The 27,178-nt window shown below is 51.8% G+C and overlaps 4 protein-coding genes and 1 pseudogene across 4 annotated transcripts; 3 read left to right on the top strand and 2 right to left on the bottom strand.

The window, feature by feature from the left end:
- Positions 1-56: 56 nt before the first annotated feature.
- On the bottom strand, positions 57-4,469 carry LOC100902936 (uncharacterized protein K02A2.6-like; annotated as a pseudogene).
- A 14,075-nt stretch (positions 4,470-18,544) lies between these two features.
- LOC100903079 (uncharacterized) lies at positions 18,545-19,447 on the top strand. Its single transcript, XM_018639764.1, has 2 exons — positions 18,545-18,685; positions 18,957-19,447. The coding sequence occupies exons 1-2, from the start codon at positions 18,601-18,603 to the stop codon at positions 19,319-19,321; spliced, it is 450 nt and encodes a 149-aa protein (XP_018495280.1). The 5' UTR covers positions 18,545-18,600; the 3' UTR covers positions 19,322-19,447.
- Positions 19,448-19,483: 36 nt separating this feature from the next.
- LOC108863650 (uncharacterized) lies at positions 19,484-20,700 on the top strand. Its single transcript, XM_018639740.1, has 4 exons — positions 19,484-19,507; positions 19,578-19,796; positions 19,904-20,196; positions 20,303-20,700. Exons 1-4 carry the CDS (start codon positions 19,484-19,486, stop codon positions 20,466-20,468), a joined length of 702 nt encoding a protein of 233 aa, XP_018495256.1. The 3' UTR covers positions 20,469-20,700.
- A 575-nt stretch (positions 20,701-21,275) lies between these two features.
- Psf3 (DNA replication complex GINS protein Psf3) lies at positions 21,276-22,515 on the bottom strand. The gene is made up of 4 exons (XM_003743896.2): positions 22,364-22,515; positions 22,028-22,235; positions 21,781-21,915; positions 21,276-21,556 (listed from the first exon to the last, which is right to left on the bottom strand). Exons 1-4 carry the CDS (start codon positions 22,513-22,515, stop codon positions 21,374-21,376), a joined length of 678 nt encoding a protein of 225 aa, XP_003743944.2. The 3' UTR covers positions 21,276-21,373.
- A 308-nt stretch (positions 22,516-22,823) lies between these two features.
- On the top strand, positions 22,824-24,795 carry LOC100899419 (vesicle transport protein SFT2A). Its single transcript, XM_003743897.2, has 3 exons — positions 22,824-23,059; positions 23,559-23,636; positions 24,079-24,795. The coding sequence occupies exons 1-3, from the start codon at positions 22,988-22,990 to the stop codon at positions 24,409-24,411; spliced, it is 483 nt and encodes a 160-aa protein (XP_003743945.1). The 5' UTR covers positions 22,824-22,987; the 3' UTR covers positions 24,412-24,795.
- Positions 24,796-27,178: the final 2,383 nt, after the last annotated feature.

Consider the following 27,178-nt stretch of genomic DNA (forward strand, 5'->3'; position numbering starts at 1 on the left):
CTTCCCTCCCTAATTGTTAGGTCTTAGCGGAGCGAAATGAAAACGTCCGAGTGCTGTGGAGTGAATCAGCATACTCGATCTCTTTTATTGAAGCAGACCGCGATGTATTGCTTTTCCAGAAACGCCATTCCAATAGCTCGTATCTAGGGTACCTCTTAAGCGCGCGTGAACATGCCAGAACATTGAATAGGGCCTAACAACTCTCCCTCTCTTATCTCCAACGCGCCACTTAATTTATCCATTCTCCATATCGATTGGGTTCCCTTCTGACTCTAGCTGAACTACGTCTAGTGGCGTCAGTCGACACTTGCTCTTCTGAACGGTCTCGCAACCTCTCGACAGCTTCATCGCCAACTGTTTCACTCATCTCATCGATTACTACCTCGGAACTCGGCGTGCTATTACTAACTATCTGCGGCGATGCGCCTACTATGGCTGGCTGCTGCATACTGGACGTCTCGAGTTCCGATGCTGAGTTGTCTGCCGATAGAAACGAATCCTCAGAGACGAGCGACTCGTTACCATTCTGCTCGCAATCTGACGATATGTACCACGGAATTTCGTCTCCTTCGGCGTCTTGCTCTTCTTGTAGTGTTCCCTTTGGAGGCGATGCGATTTGTCTTTTTCTTAGCTGATTGAAATGTCTCTTCCATTCTCCGCGCTGTACCTTTACAACGCAGGTATTCCTTCCGAGGATTCTGATCACCGTTCCTGTTGCCCATTTTGCAGATCCGCTGTAGTTCCTTGCGATGACTTCATCGCCCACGGCGAACTTGCCATTCGGGTACTGTGGGGTCACTCTGATCCTCGGGATTTCGGGCACTTCACTGATCACGTCCAATTTGGATCTGAGTTGGCGCCCGATCATGAGCTCTGCCGGACTGCGATTTGTCGCGGCGCTGCTGACCAGTCTTTGCCGGAACAGAAATCGCTGGATCATGCTATGGAGATTTTCTCCGCTCCCCTCGGCCTTTAACTTTTGGAGTGCTTTCTTTGTTGTCTGAACGTATCTTTCTATCTGACCATTCGAAGCTGGGTGGAATGGTGGGGAAGTTTTGTGAACGATTCCGTTTTCTTGACAGAAGGTCTCGAATGACAGCGATGTGAACGTTGGGTCGTTGTCCGATACTATCACTTTTGGGAGTCCAAACCTGGCGAATACCTCGCGGAGCATCTTGAGCGTGTCTGTCCGTTTGTTTTCGTTTTGCTGCAGATATCTCTAACCATTTTGAGTTGGCATCAACGAGTAACAACAGGTACTGACCTTCTACTGGCCCCGCAAAGTCGAGATGTATTCGATCGAATGGGTGTTCCGCCGGTTCCCAGCTGTGGTACGACCTCGCAGGATTCTTCGCGTGCATCTGGCATATTTCACATATGCTGGCCTTCGTGTCGATATCTCTGTCGATGGTTTTCCACCATACGTGTCGTCTTGCAAGTTCTTTCATCTTTTTTGCTCCGAAATGTCCTTCGTGTAACTCCTTTAACACCTCGTTTTGACACGATTCAGGGATCACAACACGGTGTCCTCTGAAGAGTACGTCTCCACGAACCGTGAATTCGGAGACGTCGATGGTAGCGAACTTGTTAGAGCCGATTCTGTCCGAGTTCATTGCTGCTAGCAGCGAGACGATAAACTTGGATTTCTTGCTCTCTGCTGCTATTCTCTTTAGATTCAACGGTGTTTCATCTGCAATGTAATTGATTAACCACTCTTCGGCTTGGTCTTGGAGCGACGTCAACTCTTCGCTCTTCGTGGGAAGCCTTGATAATGCGTCAGCATTCCCATGCAGCGTTGTGTTTCTGTATTCGATGTCGTACTGAAACGCGGTAAGGAACATGCTGTAATTTTGCATTCTTGTTGCACTGAGGGGGGGTAACGATTTTGATGGGGAAAATATCGAAACCAAGGGTTTGCTGTCAGTTAACAGTAAGAAGCGCCTGCCGAATAGATAGTAGAAGAACTTATCCATTCCGGCTTTGATACCGAGTGCTTCCTTCTCTAATTGCGTGTAGCGTCTCTCGGTGGGCGTCAGCGTTCTCGAATAGTACGCGATCGGCCTCTCTGTCTTGTCTTCGTATCGATGCGATAGAATCGCTGAGATTCCATACGGTGACGCATCGGTCGCGAGCACGAGTGGTCGTGCTGGATCGAACGCTACCAGTACTCGTGGCGAACTCAGTTCTGCCTTGAGCGCGATGAAAGCCTCGTTCATTCGCTGCGTCCAGATGAATTTTGCTTCGCGACCGCTTTTCAACGCATCGTATAGGGGATTCGCAATGTCTGCTAATTGCTTTGCGAACGGTGCGTAGAATTGAATCATTCCCAGGAATCCTTTCAATTCGGTAATCGAAGATGGTGCGGGAGCGTTTCTAATGGCATCTACTTTCTCAGCACATTTGTGAATCTCGCCGTGCTTGAGCGTAAACCCGCAGAAACGGATTTGCTCCTTGAAAAATTCGCACTTCTCTTTGTTGAGCCGTATGTCTTGTGAATCGAGCTTCCTTAGGACTTCTTCTAATCGTTGAAGGTGCTCGCCGTCTGTTGGTGCTGTTACTACGATATCATCGATGACGACTTCGACTCCGGGGATGCCTGCGAGTATTGCTTCGATGTATCTTTGCCAGACGGCGGCGGCACTGGACAATCCATTCGACATTCTCGTAAACTGGAATAACCCTCGATGGGTGTTGACCGTTAGAAATTTTTGATCCTGTTCTCTGACTGGCATGTGGAGAAATGCCGACGATATGTCAAGTTTAGAGAATTTGCGTCCCGTTCCGAGATTATCCAGCGCTTGCCGGATGCATTTCAAAGGATGATCTTCTAATTTCAAGAATCGATTGAGTCCAACCTTGAAATCGGCGCAAATTCGAACTTTCTTACCAGCTGCACGGGGAACGACCACTATTGGATGTGCCCAGTCGCTTACTTGAACGCGCTTGATTACGCCAGACTTCTCGAGATGCTCGAGTTCTTTGTCGACGAGCGCTAGCAAGGCGTGAGCGACCGGACGCGGTCGATGATAGACTGGTGTCGGGTTAGGTGCGCTGAAATGGAGTTTCATTTCGGTGCTCGGTATTTTGCCGATTCCGTCTTTCGTAAGGTTGGGGAATTTCTGTAGTAGCTCTTGAATCCGATTGTCGATGTTTTCAGTTTCGTTGTAGTTGCATGCCTCGTGAATCATCGGTTTGATCTGGAACGCTTTCATCCATATTCTTCCGAACAGGGTTGGGAAATCTGGTTGATTCACGAGATAGATACGCAGGTTCTGAATGTTCTCGTTGAACTCGACTTCGACTGATGCGAATGCTGTTGGAGTAATGATCTCCCCGGATGGAGATCTTAACCGGACGTCGTTTTCTTGTAGTTGATGATTCGGGAACTTCTTGACGAATTTGTAGTACGGCATTGTGGATAGAGCACAGCCTGTGTCCAGTTCCATATCAATTCGCTTTCCGTGGATACGTACTTGCATTATGATTGGGTCTCGATCCACAGCTGTAGTCATGAAGTTCGCCGGACACTCTTCGAGGAAGTTCTGCTGGAATCTTTTCTTCCTGCACGCCGATGCTAAGTGGCCCACTACTCCGCAGGTGTCGCATCGTGAGTTGATATGCGGGCACTTCGGAGCTAAGTGGTTGGGGTTGCCGCATCGGTAGCATTTTAATGAACTTGAAGCAGTTTGTCGAGGTGCTTGATTCCTTGCCGGAAATCGTCGTTTCTGTTGCATTCGGAGTGCGTTGACTTCGACGTCAGGGTTCGATGTGGGTTGAGTGGATGACGTTGCCTTTTGGGCTTTTCGTATTTCGTCGGCGCACGCGAACACTTCCGAGAACTTCGTTTTGTCCTTGCATTTGACCATTAAAGCTTGTTTCGTATGTCGATCGGTCAGCCCGGCGATAAACTGCTCTATAAGGCTTAGCTGTTTCTCTGTATCGGGCCAATTGCAGTCGATCGACATTTTCCGAAGACGGCTTTCAAAATCGAGTAATGGCTCACCGGACGTTTGGACGAGTTTCCGAAACGCGATCCGTGCTGCCCATTTATTGGCATCGGGTTGGGTGAAATCCTTCACCTTCGTAACGATCTCGTCGAACGTAAGGTCGTTCGGATCCTGTTCCGGTGAAATCCTGTCGAACAACTTCGTATATGTGTCGGCGCCCATGTACGCCAACACCGCGTACTTCTTCTCCTCATTCGTAGTCTTCTTATTCAGCATCAGGTGGTTATTTAATCGACTGACCCAGGCGGGCCATCGCTCAGTGGATGGATCGAACTCACGAAAATTCGCCGACTCCGTAGACATCTTCTGGATGAACTTCTCGCACGTGACGGGTGTATCGTAGTTTTGATGAATCAGGCGTTTTTGTGGGGTTTTCTCACAATCCTCGTCGCCAATTGTTAGGTCTTAGCGGAGCGAAATGAAAACGTCCGAGTGCTGTGGAGTGAATCAGCATACTCGATCTCTTTTATTGAAGCAGACCGCGATGTATTGCTTTTCCAGAAACGCCATTCCAATAGCTCGTATCTAGGGTACCTCTTAAGCGCGCGTGAACATGCCAGAACATTGAATAGGGCCTAACAGGGACTATCGATCAGGATCCCGGGGTCCGAATCGTTCGCGGCACTCCGTTGACGAGTTTCTGTCTGCCCGAGCCGAAAAAGTCTGAACCGATCATACAATGTCTCGGACTCGACATTACACGGCTCGACGCGGGAACAAGCTGCCGGCACATTTATGGAGTTCGCTCACTTTTTGTCATTATGCTTTCTAGTGAACTTCTTGTTCATAAACTCCGCTGTGGAGGTTATTTCAGAGCGCGTAAACCACGGGCGGGTTTCTCCGAAGCGATAACTGTTACATAATGAGATATTTTACAACCTCGCACCACGAAGAAAACCGGGAACGCAGAGCGAAGCAAGGCCAGGCAGCAGAAAGCGTTCCGTGCCTTCGCCAGAGAACTGGCGTTCACCCAAGATTGTCGCTCGAGCAGCGATTTCATTTCCTGAATCCGGAAAAATACGGTTGGGCATTCAATTTCGTAAGACGAACGTGTGTATCGGGAATGAGTTCTGCCATCGTGTAATGAGAGCGACATCTCGAGACAAGGCGCGCATCCTCCGAAAAGCATCGCCGTCTTGCGCTCTCATTCGGAACGCGACGTTTCCCTCCTTTTCCTCAATTTTTTGGCCCAGAGTAGATAAGCCCTAGGCTCCCCGATATGCTTCTCCATTCGAATGCCGATCACTCGATTGCCCTGTGAGCCGTGTCAGATTGGACCGCCGCCGCTCGTTCGATGAGTTCAAGTCGTTCGTCGAAGTCGTTTTTAGAGCGGTCTCCGAGATGATCTCCAGTTCGAAACGTCCGACCCCCGGTTTACGACGGGGCAGTCACCAATCGATCCATTGATCCCGAAAGCAGCGATCCAGTCATACCGAAAAGATCAAAAACCTTTGAAGTTTCTGTCCTCATGATTAACAACAGAAGATTCGACAGTGCCGCGGGTTATAAAAAAAGGAGAGGATCGATCGAAGCTCGATTCGAACGATACTCGAGAGACATTGGGAACGTGACCCGCCAGGTGGAAACCGAAGAATTTTACTTCCCGACTTGCGAGCTGGGCTGGCCCCGGATCCTAGAGCTCAGCGTTCCAGATACTCGGAAAAGACCAGAACTTATTCTCCGGTCCCCCTTCCCGCCGCACGAAAACCGACCCGCGGCGATGCGGCTGTTCGTTGTGCGTGTGTATCACAATGATTCACGAACGAGCGAGCAGACGAGCCGGAAATCGATGTAACCCCGCGAATTAAAACCCGGCGCATCTGAGCTGTGCTCCGCTCCTGTTGACGTCGTTTCCATCTGAGTCTTCTTTTCAATGTGCTGCCAGGAAAAAAAATCGCTCTCCCAACAAAGCGAACCATTGAGCGGAGGGCGGGCAAGACGAAATGGAGAAGAAATACTACAGCCGCCATTTTACAACGAACGGGAAACGAACGCGAGAGGCAAGATGACATTTTTAATTTGGAATTCCTCCGCTTTCTCGCCCGCCTACCCCTCGGCTCAGATCGGGCATGGCGTGCGGCTGTTTTCTCTAATGCTAGTCGGGACAAAATCAGAAAAGGAACTCGACGAGACAGAGTTGAGATTTGCAGCAGACGGAAGCAAGACTGCACCGCGCTGACGGGTTGGAGAAATTGAGCAATTCGCAGCTGAGCACCACCTCGCCGTCGAGGGGCAACCATAGAGGTCTTTCGGTGTTGGGACCGGTACTCTGGCGAATTTCTGAAGTCTCGTTCGATTGATCCCCATCTGCGTCGCATTCGAATTTCGTCTTCGCCTCGATCTTTGTAGCGACTCTCTGCAGATTCTGGATGTTCCTCTATGTTGCTTTGTCTTTCGACTTCCTCTACGAAGGCTCGGAGAGATTTCCACAGTCGACGCCCGGACTCATCATGGCTGACGGGCAGGGTCGACAATAGCAGCGAAGATTTCATGCAGTCGTTTTTTCCGTGTATCCCTTCACTATACAAGCCGAGCGTCCGGCTGACGGTCTGTCTATACGTCCGTCTGTATGTCTAACTGTCAGGGTAGTTGAAAGCGGAGCAAAGACCTGACCGTCGCCGTGGGCCCTAAGTTAAAATCTCTTCAAATCAAATTTAAATTTTTTGCAGCTGCAGTCCGTCGGCCGCCGCCGGTCGTCGCAATGGAGGAAGGGAGTCGCTAGCTGCCGGCAGCCAGCCAGCCCGCTTGCCTGACTGGATAGCGGCGAGCGGGCAGGCGGGCGGGCAGCCGAACCGGCGGAAAGAGGGAATGGCGGGGGAAGCACTTGGGTTCGACTGGGAGTTAGGGACTCAAAGGGGAAACCTCTCCATCCCCCTGCCCCGACCGACCGTTCGTTCGTTCGCTCAGTCGCTGCTTTGAAGAGGCGCGAGAGCGGACTGAAAGATAAAATGAGATTAAGGCCTAATGCCATCCAGCCAACGAACCAAACAGCCAGTCGGCGACCAAGCAAGCAAGCGCAGACGAATCAAGCTTTAAACTATTGATTGCCTGCCGATGCCCGAGCTGGTCCATGCCGGCGCCCTGAACCCAGGGTCCTGAACCTCAGGCATTTGAAACATTGTACCGGATCTCGGAAGCTCTCGAGTCCATGGAACGAAAGGCAGTGACGATGATGACGGCAAGAACGGAACGAAAATCCGAGCTTTGCCATTGAGTGAGGGGATTTCAGCGACTCGATTGAGAGTAAAGCGAAGTTGGAGATCGGCACGGCTAGCTATCGTTCCATGCGTCGGCTCGCCAGGAAAAGAGTTTCGGAGTTGCCTCAGACAAACGCAGCGATGGGATCGATCGCGAAATCTCACGGAGGACCTCTTTCGGAGAGGAAAACCATCATCGACGTAAAGAGTTCCGAGAGGAGCAATCAGACAATCAATCGATCGATCGACCGTGGGCTGAAGCGGTAAAAAATACGAAACTGAAGATTTCGAATACAAACGAGTTCCCATCGTCGTCCGGCGCAGTGCAAAGCTATAATTCAGTGGATGTATAAGTTGCGAATTCGTTCCGGCAAAAACTGCTCCAACTGCTGCCGTCGCTGTTTCGTTGAAAAGCAGTCCGTGCTCATTGCAGCTCTAAGGCCGGCAACTAACGGCGGGTCGCTCCATCCTCGGCCCGAGCTCCAGTCTGAGCCTCGGCTTTGCCCGCTGCGCTGTTCTGCTGCTGCTGCTGCTGCGGGTGGCGGTGGTGGCGCACACTCAAAATCGATATTATTAAGCCCTACGCTTTGCCGCCGCCGTCGACGGCACCACTGCCACCACCCGCTACCCGGCAGCCAGCCAGCCAGCCACCCGTCCGTTCCTTCGTCCGCCCGCCTGACTGCCCAAAGTGGGAGAGAGGCCCGGGAAGTTTGGGAGAAGGGAAATAGTGTGGGAAACAGGGAAAACAGGCCACGGCGTCGACGGGGGCCACTCGCAGGGAGCAGCAGCAGCAGCCTCGCTAGCTCTGACTGACTGCAAAGCCCAACGATTGGAAAGGGGACCAACGAACGAACGAACGACGGCCGAGCAAACACATCCATATAGAGTGAGTCTGAGCTCTCACTGTGCGTGTGTCTCGCTGTTTGTATCTCACTTGTGTTCCAGTGTCACCATGAGAGCCCCTAAACGAAACTATATTTAGACGCTGGACTTTCATCGCCTCATGCGCATTCGCCCCAAACTTCACCGCGGAATTCGCTTGGCACCCCATCGACGTGATTCGCGCTTCCACCGTCGCGATCCCGTTGTCGACACTCTAAGAGACGAACCTCCCCTTTACCTTCCACCCAAGATCAGGGGGGAACAATGGAGCGACCACGGGGAATATTTCATTCATGCTCTAGTATTTCTCCCTGAAGGATCAAATGAAGCCCTCAGAGGCACCATCATGATCGATAACATGCGGAAGGACTCGGATTAAAGGAAATCGTCCCGTCACAATCAGTCTTCTCCTTGCTGGGACCAGGGTCTCGAGAGAGACTTCGAGTTGGAAAAAAATTCAATCATCGACGATTTATTTCCTTCAAATCGAAAATTCTTCACGAATTCGCAACGCCCCCGTGCTGGAAACCCTCTACCTTATCCACAGCCGACGTAAAACGGGTCGACACCGAGCCGGCGGGAAAGCCCGCCGAGAGAGTGAGGTGGGTAAGTGGGTTGGCGGGTCGGTTGGTCCATTGGAGAAAGACTCTTTACGGCTCGACTTTATTCCAACCAGTGGCGCGGAGTCTCGGAGACGATCCGTTGAGGATCTGAGCTAGCTCGCCGGCCCTACCGGCAGAACGCCGGACCAGCCGGCCCACTGGCCGAATCGCGGGCCATGGAGCCCGTCGTCGTCCTTTACTTGTACGTTTTCCTGGCACTTCAGTCGGCCGCTCGCTCGTATAAATAAAATGGCGAACACCGTCGGCACGGGAGTGTGAGTGATTTTATACCGAACTATATACTATATATCAATAGTTGGCAACACTTTTTACGGCGAGTGGGCCAGCAGGGAGAAGGAGAGGAGTACTGGGGAACGAGCAACGAAAACCGACTCCAGCTCGCACGAGCGATTCGAGAAGTCTACCCCCGCGTGTTCCGAGACTTGCCGGACATTAATTCAGACTTCGATCGCTTTGCAATCGAAACTCGAGCCAACGCTTCTGACGATTCGGCTTGGTCCCGCGACGGTCCCGGGTCTCGTTGCGGAGAGATGGAAAACTATCTCCTTTGAAGCGCGGAGTCTCTCTTGACGATTCCGAAACAATCATTTGACGCCGCTGTGGAAGGAGCTAGCGGTCAGCTCTTTGACAGTCGTCCGCAGAATGTCCGCTTGTGGGAAGAAGAAGCTATACGGTTGTGGCCCTCTACATCGCTCATCCGCTCGTGAGGCCGCGAGTCAACTAGTTGCGAAGTCGAACCCTGTGGCCGTGGGGAGCCTGCCGAATCAGCAAAAGAAAAACAGCGGGGGAAGCCGTGGCACAAGAAGAGAGACAGCGAAAAGAAAGCGTGGACAGTACCGCAGCGGTCGACGCCGACTTTCCCCGTTTTTGAACTGACAATTAGCAGCAACGGCAGCTGCGCCAGAGCCGAGTAAGAATACCGGCCGTGAGCACGTCCCGTCAACCGAAGTATTCCCTGAATGTGCTCTGGAAACTTCATTCTCGCTCAGGTTCGAATCCGTCGATTCTACAAGGGAGGAAGCAAATTCTCTCCGCCGCGGTCCGCTGGACTCATCAGGAATGCTTCCATCAGAGACAGGTTCGGAAACAAAAAAGTATCGAATCGGCCGATTTCATCTTCATTTTCGTACGATGGTCCCCTCCAGACGGTGGTCTACGCTTGGAAAAAGTCCCGCAACCGGCCACGGTCGACGCTCAGCCGCTCGAGAGTCGGCAGCGAATGCGATGACGAAAAACGTCCGAAGAGGAACAAAAAGAGGCGAAAGAATGGGAGGAAACAAGTGGAAAAGGAGACGGACGCCGAAGTATTGTAGAATAGAGCGATGATGTTCATTTTTATCTCCATCATCAACTCGACCATCATCTTTCCTCTCTCCGAATCCTTCCGACGGCTGCCGCTTTCTTCGAACCGAATGATTCTCTCAGCGTCCAAGCCGCCAGGAGAGCGCAACCTACAGTTCAAACCGTGTGTAGTTCTCTTTGCCTACTCACTTGTCCGTCCCTCCAATTTGGACGGGAAAAGCAAAGATGTCGCATAGAGCGCGTCCCGGACCGGACCAACATTTGCACAAGTGCTTATGCGTCTCCACTCCGAGGGAAAACTTATTTCTCCATTTTGCCCCTCCCGGGATCGGAAAGACGCGTCGGAACTCGGACGAATGAATTTCGCAGGATGCTCGTTCCTTCGACAGACTCATATGGTCTTTTCGGGAAATAGCGAAGAATCCGAAGTCTCGCGGAAATCTTCGCTTGTGCTCGCCCACTAGTTCGGCCTTTGTTCGCGACCCAGTGAAACAGTCGTTTCGTCGAGTTTGCATGGTCGAGGGAGAGCGAACTCCAAAACCTGAAGACGGCAAAGAAATGAAAAAACCGAAGCCACACGGGCAATCGGTCAACGGAGTCGAGCGGCCAATGACGAGAAGGGAAGGTTGACCGGACGACGGCCGCGCCGGCGGACGCCTGGGCAGGCGGGCGGGGGGCTGAGCTGGCAGGCAGGCGAGCAGGCAAAAGTTGGCACCGTTTTTCCGCCACTGTGAACAGCAAGCTCGTTTCTCTTTCTTTTCCTGTTTTTCTATTCTGGTATGTTTCTCGAAACACGGCTTCACCTTCACCTCAAGCGTCCGTCCATCAGAGGTCGTCGCTTGCACGGATCTAACAGTCGGTCCGTGCGTCCGCTTTCCGTGCGTTCCGCGCGGTCGTTGACTGACCGAGCGGTGAACGGGCCGGCGGCGGGGAGGCGGGCAGGCAGGCCGCTAGCGGGCGGGTCGGTGCGGTCCCGCTGTCGTGATAAGGAAAAGTACAACTTTACATTTTTCAGATGGCTAGGAGCCCTTCTCTCCGTTGCTTGTTTTTCCCCGCTCGAGCCCCGTCCCTGCCCATTCCGCCCCGGTCTCGGAGGCCTGCGTGCTCGAACGGAGGACTCGCTTAAAAAAATAACTCACAGTGAAAGTTTGCGACTTAGCACGCAGTCGGAAACCGAACTTCGATTGTACCGCGAGGTTCATTCGACGTCGCCTCGAGATATTCTCCGAACCGGGCGTTGGAGCCCTTGTCCCGAGTTTGATGGAACTCAGAAGCGATGTGGGTTCCCGTTCATGATCTAGGCGATATCGCGATTCGTAGAGCATCGAAACATGAATCATTTCGAAAATAATGATCATTAAAATGAGAATTGAGAATAAATGCGTAAAAAATAAATCGAACTCATCGAGGATTCTCATCGTATCCGATCGAGCGTGGGCGGCAAAAGCGCCTTTTCCAGCTCGCGAGCGACGGTGCTTGCGCACTATGCGAGAAAATGCAGGAGAAGATATCGGCAAAAGGATACATGAGAGGCTCGAGAGAGAAAATGGCTTCATGAAGAGCACGCTTTCACTGCAAGTGCCGCGCCGCCACGTCAGACCGCGGCAGCCTCGTAAGAGGAGGGTGAGGCCGCAAAAGAGCGAAGGAAGGGAACGGACGAACGGGACTCCTTCGTCTAGTCTGTGCTTTCTCTCCCGCTGCTCGCCCCCGTCTAGTGCCCAATTCGGCCCCGCATCGTATTCTGACACTCCTTTTCCGCCTCCTATTCCTCTTTCTCCTCCTACCAGCCCCGGTCTCCCCGGACTTCTTCTATTTTTCCCCCGGCTGTTCCCCCTCCCTCCATCCTCCCGGTAGCAACTCTTCCTACGCCATGCGTCCCTGCATGCCTGCTAGCTACACGGAACAACATCACCACGTGGCTTCACGTTCGCTGTCTACGGTCGAACGAAAGCATGGGCCCTCGATGAATGCGATAACTTTTTTTGGAGTTTCCCAGTTTTCGTTAGAACCTAGGATTCTGCGACTACGAGTCCGGAATGTCTCACTCCATTTTGTGAAGATTCACGCTCCCATGCGGGCTCGTCGTGTCTCGGTGTGACTTTGTTCCGTGAATGTGTAAACCGCTAACGCCACCCATCGGCATAAATTGAGGCACACCGTCAGACCGCGGAGCGCCTCTCCGTCCGCCTCTAAGGCATTAACTGAGCATGATTACGACTACCATGTGAACCACAACGACCGCGGAGACGATAAGCTGCCTGAGAGCTCAGTATCGTCGTCCCTCGGAATAGACGCTGCGTCTCGTGGACATTATGCCCGAAACCGAAACGAAAAGACCGCGTTAGGCGTTGGCGGGGTCCATCCGGAGAAACGGAGTCTCGTTTCAACGAGAGGAGTTTTCCGAATGAAACAGCGAATATTCACTTTTCCCCGACTCGAGATGCTTCTATGACCACTCCAATAAGTAGTTCTGAGACATTGTATGTAGCCGGAGCACATCTGCGTCATTCGCGCTTCTCGCGGAATCGCTGCTTGGACGGGGAAAAACGAAAGAGGTAGAAGTAGGTCCGGACCCTTTGAAGCTTCAAGCGCACTCCCGGGGAATCGTAGATGCACGCCGCACCCGAATCCTCGTTATGAATTTCTGCCATGGAAGCCCCACGAACGGATTCCGACTGCGATCCGGAGCGAAGATCTGCCTCAGGATTCCCATCGCACAAAAAACTCTAGACCCTAGTCTGACTACGAATCCAGTATGGAAACGGATGACGGAAACGGAACGTAGTAAATGAGGAGAATTCGTTTTCTGCATAAGAGTTCCGTGGCACTAGGGACCGCAGTCGTCCCGAGCCCCCGAGGGTTCGATTCACTCGACTGATCCAATCCCGGATCCACAATGGAGGGTCTCCTCACGGAAAAATCGTGGGACTCAGGCTCTCGAGGAGGCAAGGAAAAAAAACTGAAGATTACCGCCTGCTTTCCACCACTGACCTGTGCTAACTGTTTGGCCTTAGCCTGGATCGTCGAGTCCGAGAGAGGCGTTTTGTAAGCGTTCATGTCAAGCATCCACTGGAGCATGCGGGCGTCGATGTCGGCAAATCGAAGATGAGTGCCGCATTTCCGTCCGGGCCGTTTAGCCTGTCCCCCACTACCTCCACCTCCTGCGCCTCCTCCGCTGCTTCCACTACCCCCGGTACCGTTACCGGAGGAGTCGGAAGAGTTCCGTTTCTGAACACGTTGCGGAGTTCCATTCTCTTGATGTCTGTCCGGCTGCTGTTGTTGTTGCTGCTGCTGGGGCTGTCTTCGTTGCTGTGATTGTTGTTGTTGTTGTTGTTGTTGGGAAGACTGCTGTTGTTGCTGCATTTGCTGCTGATCATTAGAATGGTCGTCGAGGTCACGAGTCGGTAGGGAGTGCCCTCCCAACGAATAGTCGGCAAACATTCCGTTGTGGAGGTTGAGGCTAAGACCGTTGTAATGCTCGCTGTGAATTGCCGTCTCCATGATGACGACGATGTTGTTGTTGCCGCTGCTTCGACAGCAACGTCAACGGCAAACTCGGTAGAGGCTTGTAGTGGTGTTTCCGACTAAAACTACTGGCGGGTGCTGGCGGGAGAACTGATATCGCTGTGAAACGGCGCACGAAAAAAACTTTGCTCGGTCCGAGTCCTTTCGGTCGATATCGAGAACGTGGAGCACGGTGCAGAAGCAAACGAACCGATCGATGGTGCCTGACGAAGAAACGGGTTCGATGAAGATGAGGTCAACGAAAAGAAGCTAAACACTGCTCGACGGCTTCTCAGGGCTTTGGGCTCATGGCTCGGGTCCACTTCACCGGTGTAGGAGATTTTGTTCGAAAGTCCTCGAATCCCGGAGGCGGTTCTCGCGTTTTTCCGGTATGCAATGGTTTCGGTGCTGTCTTCAATCTAGTCGTAGTTTCGAAAACTGCGGCTGTTTTTCACGTCGGTCGGAGACAGAGGTAAAACTTGGAAGAATTGGTCGTCGTTGTTGATGATGATGTTGTTGTTGTTGCTGCTTTCTGTTGATTTTCTTGTTCTGGAGGATGTAGTCCGATCTCGGTGGAGTGGAATACTCGGCCACAGACGGCTCCCTTGGTGGGGCCCTCCTGGCCTCCGATTTCCTCCAAGGGCGCCCAACTCAAAGCCCGTTAAGCCCGATCGAATCGGCAGCGGACGCTCGAAGCGCACCGCACGACGAGCCTCGGCTGGTTTCGGTTACGGATGAGCCGGAGCACAGCAACATCGGACGGACGACGACAACGACGGAGGACGGCGAGCGACCAGTCGAGAGGGCCCCGAGGAGAAGGGCAGCCACGCACGCACGCACCAAGGACCCCCGCTCTTCCGGACACTGCTGCTGCTGCTGCCGCCACCACCGCTACCACTGCTGCTCCTGCTGATGCCCGCTGCTGCTTCTGCTGCTGCTGCCGCCGTCGACGGGAAACGAAGGGGGGCGCACCACCGAAGGGGAAGGCAGGCGGTCTGCCGTCCCGAATGCCGGCCTAGCTCCCTTCCCTCAACGAATGGGGGGACCCGGGGCCTGAAGCGGCTTGCCTCTCAGTCAGAGTCAACGTGCCCTCGGCGGGCAGGGGTTTTTCAGGGGACGGGACTCGGGGGGGAACGGGGGACTTGAGGGGTCGGAGTCTTCCAAGGCGAAGGGGGAATAGGAGGCCGAGGAGGGGACAAAGGGAAGATGGGGAGCCAGTGACAGGAGGGGGGCGCAGGGGGAAGAAGCAGTCGACGAACTAACTCAAAGGAGGGCACCCAAGAAGCAGGGACTTGGGAGTCGGGGGCGATTGGGGATGGGGGGCGGGCAAGCAAGCAACCGACCAACCAACGAATTCAGTGCGCAAGCCGGGGCTTCGGGGGCGCTGACGGGAACGGAGTGGGGGAAGTGGAGAGCACACAGCAGCAATTGGAGTGAAATTTTTATCGATCGATTTCCTGTCTTTCACTGTTTCGTGGGTCCGCGCGTCGTCTAGGGTCTGTCAATCTGCCGCTTCGTTTCTTTGGACGTCCGTCTGTAAGACCGTCTGTCAAACTGTAGGACGGTCGGTTTGTCCGCGAAACTCGTTCAGGAGGGACCGTCGTTTCGGTGAGGAGAGACGAAGGGCGAAAAGGCTCTCATTCGACCAGAATCCGCTCAGGGAGAAGCGATTAATTTCTCGATTTGATCGCTCACTTATGGAGGCGCTTCTCCTCCCGCCGCTTCACGTTGGCACAGAAATCACTGGAATTCAATCATTCACTTCAGTCACTTGTCTTTCACCGATTCACGTTCTCGATTTGGCAATCACTTAATCGATCGATCAATCAATCAATCAATCGATTGCTCAGGTGAGGTGGAGCTATTCCGCTCCTCTGATTTTGCGCACTGTTCGAAAACTTTCCGCACTGACTTCCAGCGTTAGTCGCTGCGACCGTCTCGTACTGTGGGCCTTTGCGGTTGTCAGTCGGCTCGTCGAATGTCAGAGCGGCGACGGCGACCACGACTTGGTACTTGCTTGCCCGTTGCTTACACGAATGTCAGGCAGCTCGGCTGGCTGGTTTAGCTTAGTTTTGTTGTATTGATTGGTTGGTGCCTCAGTTGTTGTTGCCGCTGCGCTCGCGGCTGTTGCGAACTAACCCGCCTCTTTTTCGTGAGAGAGGCGGTGCTTGTCTTTTACGACAGGACACCCAGCAAGAGGTGCAGCGAGTCGCCGAAATAAATGGAATGACGAATCCACCTACGACTGACTCTGACTAAGCGTTCCTCTGTCTGTCTGCAACCCTGCGATTATTATTATTTTATCCAGCGCTTCCAACCCGACCCGTTTGGGGACCGGCTATCCTCCGCAAGCTCGACGTCCTATAGTGGAAATGAGCACCCGGGCATCTGCTTCTAATTCAGTGAGAATCCTGAATCATTATTATGTAGGAGTTTTAATTCTTCGCCTCGTGACTTTCCACTGCATTCGGTGTTCCAGAATGGTGCAGGTTTCCGCCGGGAACGGAAGAGTTCAAGGACAGCAAGTTCAGGGAAATCGTGACGAGAGCTCCGAGCTGCGAGCGATTGCGAGAAGGGTCCCGAGCAGCCGGAAAATTCTTTCCGAGGAGATTTTTTTTCTCTAGAATATCAGTCGAGATTCGAACGAGTGTCATTATTCCGACGCGACGCCTGCTCCATCGGTAGGCCTGCCTTCCGAGAGAGGATCCGCGATGACGTGATAAGGAAAAGAAAGAGAATAATCGAGCATTTGTTTGTTTCGCGTCTCCTCGATATCGTCGATCTTTTTTTGTTTCGACTGAATGCACAATCAACGTAACGGTTATGATCGCACCGGAACCAGACGTCTGAGAGCTTCCCTCGGATTCCACGAATTCGATGAACTATACTTGCGATACGAACTGGGTAATAGACCGCGGAACACTTTGCCTAATCCACCGAGGCACCAAGCTTCGGCAGGTACTCCTCCCTCGATCTATCGGTCGCTATTCTCAGTCCGTTAAAGCGGAGGGATGAGTTTCAATGGAGACCTTGTAACACTTGACGGTTGATCGCCATGCTCGAGAACTCATAGCAGAGGGAACTTGTGGCGACCGTTTTGCTAATGATCAAGCTCACAAAAGACGCTGAGAACTTTTAGGCGCTCTGGTAAGCAAAAAGGCGAGCCGGCGAAAAGTCTCCTCGAGGTACCTCCTCGAACTGCGATCAGCCACCGCGATCACTGAGATGCTAAGCCGAGCATCGGCAACCTTACGAAGCAGATTCTCATAAACGAGAAATATCCCTCTGTTTCCATCCGAACACCTTCGACAGTCAGACTCGAATATACGAGTCACTCGCAGGCACACGTTCCCACCTCCCGACTGATTCATCCTCCCGAGTGGGCTCTCCTCGGCCGGAGCTTTGAAAGTAGCAGCACCGTTGATTCTCAATTTGACTTCAATGTTTTTTTTTCGATTATGCACAGTGCGGGATTTCATTCGGAGCGGAGGCAGGGAGCAAAACTCCCTCAATCCACTTCGGATTGAATTGCGAGCTCCAATGGCGAATCGTACGAGCTCTCAGTCGAGACGGCGGACGACCAACCTTTCGATTGTCTACCCAGATGGAGCGATCGAGGACCGGGAACAGGGACCTTCCATGACAATGTGACTCGCGCATCCTTCATGAAGTGGAATCTGTTGGGGAAAGGTGTACCTGGAATATCTAGGAGCGGGCCCGAAGAGCAGAGGTACGAAATCAGTTTCTGACGACCATCGGATCGGAGACGAATTTCCTTTCAAAGTGTTCGGGTGGACGCTCGGAGTTCTAAACCGATTTGTCGGGCGCGTTCTTTTACTATGAGGCTACTGATTAGTTCGTGGTCCTGAATCTCGGAGCGCGCTCGCCTGTTTGTCGCTCGCAGCGGTGGACTTCGAACGAGACGGTACACGGGAAGATGACACGGTGAGCGCTATCAAACGGACGGGGGATCGATGAAAAACCAGGGAGAGAGGCTGTCCGGGGCGCAGATACAAGAGTACAGAGAGAGAGAGATGCAATGCCCCACTGTCACCAACACCCATTGTGATTTGATGAGGGCAAACAGACGACCCGGCCATTTTACAACTGGTGGCTCCGTCCGCGCTCGCGAGCCATTCGCTACCGGTATTAATTGGATACTCTTCTCTCGGTTCGCTTTGGACACGTTCAGAGATGCCGCCCTTGATTCGAATAAATCTCTTCTGAAGAAATAAACCGAAAAATCCGCATCGGAGAAGAAACGGGGTCGACTCACTTCTGATTGGAAAGAATATCAGCGGCGGCTCAAAGTTCTCGAAGAGCTTGAGCCGCGAGTCCCTTTTCCATCCGCAGTCAGGGGGGAAATCTCATTTGGATCAAGGAATCGTTCGAATATCTGGCTGCGCCGATCTCGAGCAAAGCGAGGAGCGCATGATCACCGGCCGAGAAACGGGTTCTTTCCGGTTAACCGAGTTGTAAAATGTGGTGCGCTAACGAACTTCAATGGCTCTGATGGGAGTCCTACGATGGAGTAACAAAGTTACGACACTCATGCGCATTAGGCTGGAGGAAGTGCTGACCGCAAACAGTCGGCAGAAGCGTTTCTCCGGAGTTCATCACAGACCTAAATGAGATATGGACCGGATTCGTGATCTCGTACAATGGTGACCCTTCGGGCGATTCGCACCAGATGAAAGCTAGAGGCCTGAGATGCCGATTTCACTTCTGGATGATGTTATCTCAGGTCTATATTAGGGGAAAAGCAATTCTCAGTGGTTGAGAAATGGAAACTTCGACACCCCGAGTTTATTTCTCCTGAAAGGCTTCCAGGGATCCCTCCGAGCTCATCCACTTTATGAGTCCCTAGCCTCGGGACTCGCCTGATCGGCTTTTGCTTGACAAGAGTGGGGCGGGGATCTCGACGGAACTTCTGGGACTCCATCGGAGGCTTCTGCCTCGATGCGGTCGGATTCGACGTGGTGCACGTTCGCTCGGGCTTTGTTTGGTCGGTTGGCAGTTGTGAAGCAGCGTGTTGACTCTCTGCGTCTGTCCAAGCGGAGGTGCCGAAGAAGTCGGTGACACATTATGGAAATCTTTCCCAGGGATAATCTCTCTCTCCCGCTGCAAGGCTCATCGCCATCCGATCCGGTGAAACCTGGTCCTCGATATGGTGAGTTTTGCGACGGTCGGACGGAAAGCGTGCGAGCGCGGGCGAGCCTATAGGCTCAAGCAGCTGTCGGGATCATCAATCTGAGTTGGAAAAGGAGCGAGCTAGGGACGTGGAATGCATATCTGGACACGTCGTTATCCTGGGATATGAGTCCTCCAGGTATTCGCGAAGAAGCTTTGATGGCTTCGATCGGAGAAGTCTCGACAACCGCGTGGGGCCAGAAGTACGTGAGGGTGTGATTTCGACCTCTGAGAAAAGAGTTTTCTTCCAGATCTTTGGAACTCAGTGGTCTTCACCAACTTTGAGCTGATGGAGAACTCGAGCTTTGCACCACTCCCGGGGCAGGACAAATACCCGGAGAGGAAAATATGGCACGACGCTCCGACAGTACCGACTCCCAGCCGTCTGCCCGTTTTCAGCAACATATCCCAGAAAGGACTCGGTGGAGGATCTCCCTCCATGAGTCTGAATCCTTTATCTAGCGAAGGCTCCAGGGGATGGGAGGCTTATGCCTGCCAGTCATCATCATCGTCATCGTCCACCTCGTCCTTGTCTTCTTCCTCCGTGAAAATCGAGGTGATAATTCGCAAGCCCTCTAAGCCCTTAGAGTCGCTATTGAATCGGAAAACTTTCTGAGCGACGAGCTCTGGCTGGCTTCGCGAAAAGATTCGCAGATATCCATGAGCAGGTTTTGGAATAGTTCTAAAATCTTCATTCAAGTCACGTCTGGCCGCCGACTTGAGCCGTTGTCTCCTGGAGGACGAGTCGCCGAACACGTCAGAGCCCAAAGAGCCGAAAATGCGCATGGTGGACATGTTCCAGGTAATTTCTCAGATTTTAGATCCGGATCGGGGTCCTCATGAAATTCTCACGATCTCACGTCTGTCCCCAGCGGAAAGAACTGCAGCCCAAGCAATGGGACCATCTGCGTTATACAGCCGAGGAGCTCTGCGCCGATGTGAATTTCATGGAGGGAGTTTTCACGCGGCTCGTCGATACCAAACGCCCCCCGAGTACGAAGGAACGTCTCATAACGCTCAAACAACTGTCCAGGATCGTCACCCCGGAAAACTCTCTGAGACTTTGCGTCAAGACTCACTCTCGCAGACAGGTACATGTAACAGTCCGAATGAGACCGAGGTGTCGTTCATGAACGACGTCCACCCCTTAAGGATCCTCTCGACTCCGGAGGCTCAATGCTTGTGTCTCCTTTCGCAGGTCATGTTCGCTCTCGAGTTCCTTTCGCGAGAGAAATCTCTGCGACAGAATGTCATTGCCGTCTTGAGCAAAATGTTCGAGGATCTTGATCTTTTAGTGGAGCTCGACAACAAAGACATGGTTTTCGCCAAGAAAGTTCACGTTTTCAACACCGCGATAAGTTTCTGCGATATGTCGAGCGTGATCAACCTCGCCAACAGTCTCCTCAAGACTTCTTGGGCAGGCATCGGTTCGACGCTCGGCTTGGCTCTCATTGGGCGGCTGGTAGAGCGAGCGGATTCCCTGGACTACAAGTGAGTTGAGGAAACCACATTAGGAAGCTCCCCCGACCTCTCCAGATGAATTCTGTGACGGACTTAAAAGCTTCGTGGATTTGAAACAGAAAATCAATACTCGCAGGGCTGATCCCCGTTGGCTGGAGGATTGTCTCCCTGGATTGGGCTATCATGTGTTGCTTGTGAAGGACGTGGAGGCTGCTTATCGCATCTTGGACGTGAAATGCGTAAAGCACTTGATCAAGAACCTGAGCATTGAACACGAAATGTTCAAGGGTGCCAAAAATTGAAACCTGAATGATTTCCCCGGCGTCCTTGGGCGCTCTTCCGTGGGGGGTCTCATCAAACTCACAAACGATTTCTTCTCGACGAAACTATCAGTGGAGAGATGTCCGGAAAAATATTCGGATTCTACTTTTGAAATGTTCCGCTCCGATTTACAACCTAGCATCGGAAAATTTTGTGAAGAGCGGCCCCGGAATATTCCGAGACGTTGTGACACAACGACAAATCTACAACGTAAGTCATGTAATTCTTACTCTAAGACACGAATGCCATTTTTTGTCGATACTTACAATGAATCTTAATAGAGTAACCTTCTCAAGCTCATCTAACGGAGCTCTGCTTGCCGATTCACTCGTTCCACGAGTAAGCAATGCGTGAGTTGCACTCTGCCGACTGCGCGATAATTTAAAGCTATCATGACCTGGCTCGCATGTGTCCGACAATGGTTTCTTTCTCTAGAAAGTCTTTATGTCAGTGGAAAATTCAATGTGAAATATTTGTGAGAATTCAACGTCTCGCTCCGATAGGGGAGCTCTCCCTTCGTCACTCGCGATTGTTACGCTGGTGGATGGAAAATGCCTCCTTGTTGTCAGATTGTCTTGACGCGGCATTTTCTAACTATTGGCGAATGATCCGGCGTTGCTGCCGAGAGCCATGGTCGGCTCAATACTGGCGCCGGTGCTGGTTCGTAGGGAAGATATGAGCTATTTTATTCTGTGATTTTCAAGGCCTATCGCCAACCCTGAAGCTAAATACTTGAGAGCATCGTCGAGCAGGGAGACATGAAATGTGGTGAATAAAAACGAGCTTACTTTTGGAGGCATACACTTCTTTTTCTTCCACCCTTTATTGTCGTCACTTTACCCCGAGTCCCTTCTGGAAAACGATGCCCTTAACTCTGCTTCTGTCATCATGCCGTTGAAGAATTCGTTTCTCTGAGAGCTTCCCGCTTTCGTTTACGATGGTTGACAACCAAGTCAGCAGTATTGATTTTGTTGCGCTGTGATCGATCGCGCCACCGCTGTAGGTCCAATTGTACCTTCTGACCCTCGAAGAACATGGCCCGTTCTTCATTATCGAATGACGAAGTCACCTGTGGTCGAATTTGAATCATGATGCAAGCTTGAAATAGATTCCAAAACAATGACCAACGGAGAGCTCCCAAGTTTGGGATTTATCTTCAAGAAACCCTCTCCAGGAACAATGCCCACATATATATTGGGTACAGATGTTGTCTTCGAGAAGATATCCCCGTTCGAGATTGTCTACCATACCATACTGGGAATTCGCGGGTTTCGAAATTCCGAGTCAAATTACCTTGTCGGTCTCCTTGATGTCAGCATTCTGAGCGCAATCGAATATCTTGCGGAATCTGCCTTTGTACGTGGTCACAAGGAGGTCCGAGATCTGCTGAGCTTCAGCGGGGAGGAGAGCCATCAGCTGCCGACCGACCTGGATTGGCGAAGTTTTTGAATAGGGAGCGTACGGATGCACCGGTTTTGAATTTTTCGGAGAATCTATGGAATGCGAGCGACGGCGGTCACGGCTTTCGGCTCAGACAAACCTGGTAGTAGTTCGGTTGGAGTCTTTTCAAGTCGACGATGGAACTATCAGCACGCATGACGTTGACAGAGTATGAGCTGAAAGCTTCGGGGAGTTGAATATCAACGCAGTACATGTTGTAGAGATGTTTCGCTAACCAGAGAGGGAGCTCCAGTTTCGTGTTTTTCTTGAGATTCTCCTCGTCGCTCGACGGATCCAGGAAGCCGAGTCTGGGGATACATAGGAGCCTCTTGGAAAGTCGTCGCGTTATGGGCAAAAACCAAGCGGTCAGATCCGGCGAGCCCCATCGAGAGATCGAGGTCTCCGACGAGATCAGAGTCCAGAGTGAGAATCGTACCTTGAGACCTCTTTCGATACGACGACAGGAGTCCTTTCGCTGAGCATGAGTATTTCATCGCATGAGAAATATTCCTCAAACTCACAAACGGTCCTTGCACTCCTTCGGATCCGTGACTCTTCGAGAGACGATTGATTCAATGACCGATGCATTTTGGCCCCGGTGGTGCGAGCTGTTCCAGCCGTCAAGTCGACCCACCAGCTGTGAGTCCTGGCTGCCCGCCGAAAAATTCATCCACTGTTGACTAGATGCAGCGTACGTTCCAAGGCGATCCTCTTCTATTCATGGCTCATGGCAGAGCATCTCACATGACGAGCGTCGTGGTCCCGATCAACGATCGCAATGGTTACTAATTTTCTTTATCCGTTCGAATCCCCCAGCCGCCGAGACCGCGGGAGTCCCCCGAATGCCGCAATGCCGTTTGCAACGAGACGGGCCGCTCGACTTGCTATCCGGTCGCAGACCTCCATCCAGTCATCGATGAACGAATTGTTCCATACCCGGCCCCTCTCCCCTACCGTTGACTGTCAAGACGCAAACGGAACCTGTAGGAGTTAGTTGACGGCTGAAAGATTTTTGTTCGCTTTGCTTGTAGCCGTAGATTGCGCTTCCCTTCCGCACGCAATGGACAAACTCAAGCGGGCGCTCGGCGCGCAGCCAGCAGAGGCCCAGAGTGAAGAAAACCTTTTCACCGAGGTGAGCTTGACGCTTTTTTTTTCTCGATGTGGATATGAGAAACTAGGAAGCATTTTCCCCCGGAGCCCTTCTTCCTGGGTAAACGATGTGGTGCTTTCTCTTGCGTTGGATTGATTTCGATGAGGACGGTCCCTTCGGGGATTGTGAATGCGAGAACTGTTGGTGTTACCGAGACGTGAGTCTTTCGTGTGATTGACTACTAGACGTGGTGGGAGATGTACAGGCTCACGTATGAGACGCGCCTCGAATCGGAATGCAACGATCCAAAGACGAGATGAAGTCCCCGATTTCCGCCTCATGGCCACTGATATTTGCTCTTCTCGAAGTGTTGTGGATGACAGCCGGGAAACTTTATCCGTGATCCATATCGTGGCCTAAAGCCCGAAATCGATACAGATATCTGAGGGGAGTTCCAATGACGGATTCGGATCGTCGGACTAAACCGTCCAAGTATTCCATCTTCAGAGAAGGAACCTAACGGAATTCTCTCGCATTGCAGTTGACCACCCTGTCGTGGAGCACGCGTATCAAGGGCTTCACCATATGCTTCGTTTTAGGTTTCGTATTCTCGATCCTGGTGAGTAAATTCACTCCGAATTATTAAGATCTCCATGATGAGAATGCGGCAGTTTCATGCGAAGCTCCTACTCCTCCCGAGATGAACATGCATCGACGCACTGTCCATTCCGTTCTCTCTGTTTATGCTGTTGGAAGGGAGCATGGAATTTCGACACGAGATGCAGCTTTGGTGTGAGCGTATCTGTCGAACTCTACATCGAGAACAATGTGAATGACTGACACTTGACTGGGTGTCTCTCACGCAGACTCTCAGTACAGGCTGCTCATTCAGAGAGTATCGTTCACGAGGCTCTCCCCCCTAGAAGGTTTTATTTTTCCCGGACTTGCATTTTCTTCCGGGCTAGCCCGAGGTGTCGAGGTCGATCAGCGGAGGTTGGAGGTGTTCTCCTCTACTCTACACGATGTTCTATTCTACGATATCTGTATTCGACTCATTTCAGGGTGTTGGTCTGCTCATCCTGCCGACCGGAACGAGACTATTTTGCCTCTTCTACACCTTGGGGAATATCAGCGCGATCTTCGCGACGCTCTTTCTCATGGGTCCAGTCAATCAGTTCAAGAAGATGTTCAATTCGTCTCGTTGGATTGCATCGGTGATGATGATCAGTTTTCTCATCTTGACAATGATGGCTGGACTGTACTGGAAAAAGAGAGGCTTGACAATTCTCTTCTGCATGTGCCAGTTCTTGTCGATGACCTGGTACTCGCTCAGTTATATTCCGTACGCTCGAGAAGCAGTGAAGAAAACCTTCTCGACATGCATTGATGTCTAGTTCGCGCTGATCGGGAGCTTGCGGTGCTCCTGGACTTCACGCGGAGCGACTCGACTGGGAATGTTTTTTCGAGATTTGCATTCGGTCAGAAGCCAAAGAAAGAAAACAGTCAGCCGGGAATCTCGAGCCGCTTCCTGTGGAGAACATCGACGACCTCATTCTGGGAACGGGAGAGAAATGTATATACTATTGATTCGGGAACTCTTCGTTAAACACATTGTATCCATGAACGTCTCATATTGGATGGAGGATAATCATTGCACATGTTGCAGTCCACAGTCGCGTTACGGCGTAAGTGATGAAAAAGTGACCTGAATTTCCGTGTATAAAATAAGAAAGAAGCGAGGAATAATAAAGTTTCCGCCCGACGGTCTTTGAAATTGTTCTTCTGCGTGCTGAACTGTAACGAGGGAGATGGCTCAATTCGGTCACTTCCAATGAAAAGTCCCAGAGTTATGGATAATAATAATAATGATAATATTATTAATTATAATAAAATGTAACAAACGGTTCATCGCGGCTGCTTTAGCTCATCATCTATGTACAAGTACAGGCAACATAGGAAGTCAACCTACGAACTTAGCTACCCATCATCAGCCCTCCGGTCGTCGGACCACAGCAGCGCGACAAAGGCGAGTCGGCGCCCTGCTCCGAAACGATATCCGGATTTCCCGTCACACGAATCGGATAAGCCAAGAAGATGTCATTCCCCGTGTACCGCTTTCCCCGCAGCGGACCAGCTCTCCGACGCATAATATGGGACGCATGACTAGAAGCATCCTCCCTGCGGTACCACTCTCGGCCGCGCATCTTCCTCCACAAATCAGGAACTTCCGCCCCTTAATGGCTTCCAGACTTGCCTGATAATAAGCATTTTATATGCGCTTGTAGAAAGCTCTTCTACTCGAAATTAAATTAGACTTCAGGTTCAAACTCCGAGATCCTCCCAATTTTGTCAAGTCTAGAGCCAAGCCGATGAGTGAGGAGTCGGAGTCGTCTCAGTATTCGAGGGTTTCCCGTGTCCCTGCCCCTTTCCCTTTCCGCTTCTCTCTCATTTTCTCGAGCGGGATCTCGACTAGTCAGATTCCGCTTCGACTCCGGAAAGCCGTCGACAGGAGGGCTGACGGTGGCCATCACCGCTGAAGAAAGTAAAACGAGTCAATGCATCACAAACCAAAGCTATTTTGGCTGAGTTCTTCTCGATAACAATCAAACAAATGGATTTCCCTGAAGCGCTTCACTGACATATTCTTCGCTCGCTCACATTGGTACTTATCGGTCCATCTCGACTATTCTAACTACAACTACGTTCATCTAAGATCTCTGTCGTGTGAGCCCTTTCCGCTCTCGACTGATCCGTCCTCCGACTCAGAAGACTCGACTTCCTTCTTTGAAGGATTCGTCGTCTAGTCCTTGGACTTTGTCTCAGCAAAATTTCCTCCTTCCTGCATGTAGCACGCTCTCTGCTATCTTCTCTCGCTCGATTCGATATCCTCCAACATATTCGATCTGCTGACAGCCTGCCAGCCGCCTATCCTGAATAACTAGCTTTCGTCAGGGTTGATTCTAGCTGGCTGTTCCACCGGTAGGTATGATTTGTGATTCTTTGCGATTGGCGATGCTGAGCTAAGACTGGTCATCTGGTTCCGTATTTGATTGCTGGCTCCCTCCAGCTTATCGTCATTCTTTTCTGGCTCCTCACGATGCAATGCTAACGGCAATAATTGTTCCGGATTCGATTTTCCCTGTTCCTGCTTCTGCACCGTCGGACCGTTGAAGGTCGACAGGGCTTCCGCTTCCTCTCGATCGGAATCTATTGACATTCTTCCTCAGACTAGCCCCGTTCCGAATGAAACGAACGCGCTCTTATCCATTCGATCGATCGACTGGATCAGAGAAGATGTTGCGCGGCTTCTTCTCGGCGTTCCGATGCTATCATAGTTTGCCTCTAAACGCGGAGAACTGGCAGCGTCGTGGCTATGGATTTGCGTCGCTCCGCTTCGCTCGGATACCACCGCGAGATTGAAACCACATGGGAGAAGATCTCGAACCCTCGATCAATCGGATCGCAACGAGGGAAAAGTGGCGTAATCTCTGGGAGCTCTGACATGAGACAAGACCCCATCCTCTCTTCGAGGGTTTCGAATCCCAGAGTTCCGGAAACGACGAAGAGAGTGAACCTCGAGCGAGATCAATACCCATAGAATGATAACGCTCCGAAGAGAATGGAAGGGCAAAGTGTTCGTAAATCGCGTCTCGCAGTGACAAACCGGGCTGGAAGCGCCCACGGATCGGGTCGGAGAGATCCGTCGCTTCTTTCCAATAAGTTCTGGCGACGAAGGGAATTCGAAACAATTTTCTCGATCTTGTTATCAGCACGATACTCTCTCGAAAGTTCCCCTCAATCTGTACGCGAGCGTGACGCGAAAGCGAAGAGCGGGCCTGTTAGTGTTTCTCCGAGGGACGCTGATTCAAGGCCAACAGATGGGTAAGATTCTCACCCTCTGCCTTCCATCCTGGATCCAGTCTCCACTCAGTTCTCCTTCTGCCATGACTATTGCCCAGATTCTGTGGGTTGAATCTTGAGTAGGCCTTCGGTCGAGCCAAATCACCATCCTTGAGGTCTTCTTCCGTTCTCTTGTCGTTGTGCCGCGAGCAATCCACCTCACTGTAGAGAGTTATCGTTCTCGTCGAGGGAGTCAGCTGACGGGTTTCTCTTGTGGAGCTCTCTCTCTCTGGAAGAGGAGCTGTCCACGCATACTTATAT

The sequence above is a fragment of the Galendromus occidentalis genome, unplaced genomic scaffold, assembly GCF_000255335.2.
Source record: "Galendromus occidentalis unplaced genomic scaffold, Mocc_1.1 scf7180000077453, whole genome shotgun sequence".
Classification (NCBI taxonomy): Eukaryota; Metazoa; Arthropoda; class Arachnida; order Mesostigmata; family Phytoseiidae; genus Galendromus; species Galendromus occidentalis.

What these genes read in the sequence shown, in the direction of transcription:
- LOC100903079 (XM_018639764.1), top strand. Translation starts at nt 18,601, where the DNA reads ATGGAAATCTTTCCCAGGGATAATCTCTCTCTCCCGCTGCAAGGCTCA. An exon ending in GAAACCTGGTCCTCGATATG is followed by an intron (nt 18,686 to 18,956) that starts GTGAGTTTTGCG and finishes GTTTTCTTCCAG; the next exon opens with ATCTTTGGAACTCAGTGGTC.
- LOC108863650 (XM_018639740.1), top strand. Translation starts at nt 19,484, where the DNA reads ATGCGCATGGTGGACATGTTCCAG. An exon ending in AGACTCACTCTCGCAGACAG is followed by an intron (nt 19,797 to 19,903) that starts GTACATGTAACA and finishes CTCCTTTCGCAG; the next exon opens with GTCATGTTCGCTCTCGAGTT. An exon ending in GCGGATTCCCTGGACTACAA is followed by an intron (nt 20,197 to 20,302) that starts GTGAGTTGAGGA and finishes CAATACTCGCAG; the next exon opens with GGCTGATCCCCGTTGGCTGG.
- Psf3 (XM_003743896.2), bottom strand. Translation starts at nt 22,515, where the DNA reads ATGCATCGGTCATTGAATCAATCGTCTCTCGAAGAGTCACGGATCCGA. An exon ending in TCCAACCGAACTACTACCAG is followed by an intron (nt 21,916 to 22,027) that starts GTTTGTCTGAGC and finishes TCGCCAATCCAG; the next exon opens with GTCGGTCGGCAGCTGATGGC. An exon ending in ACATCAAGGAGACCGACAAG is followed by an intron (nt 21,557 to 21,780) that starts GTAATTTGACTC and finishes ATTCGACCACAG; the next exon opens with GTGACTTCGTCATTCGATAA.
- LOC100899419 (XM_003743897.2), top strand. Translation starts at nt 22,988, where the DNA reads ATGGACAAACTCAAGCGGGCGCTCGGCGCGCAGCCAGCAGAGGCCCAG. An exon ending in AAGAAAACCTTTTCACCGAG is followed by an intron (nt 23,060 to 23,558) that starts GTGAGCTTGACG and finishes CTCGCATTGCAG; the next exon opens with TTGACCACCCTGTCGTGGAG. An exon ending in GTTTCGTATTCTCGATCCTG is followed by an intron (nt 23,637 to 24,078) that starts GTGAGTAAATTC and finishes GACTCATTTCAG; the next exon opens with GGTGTTGGTCTGCTCATCCT.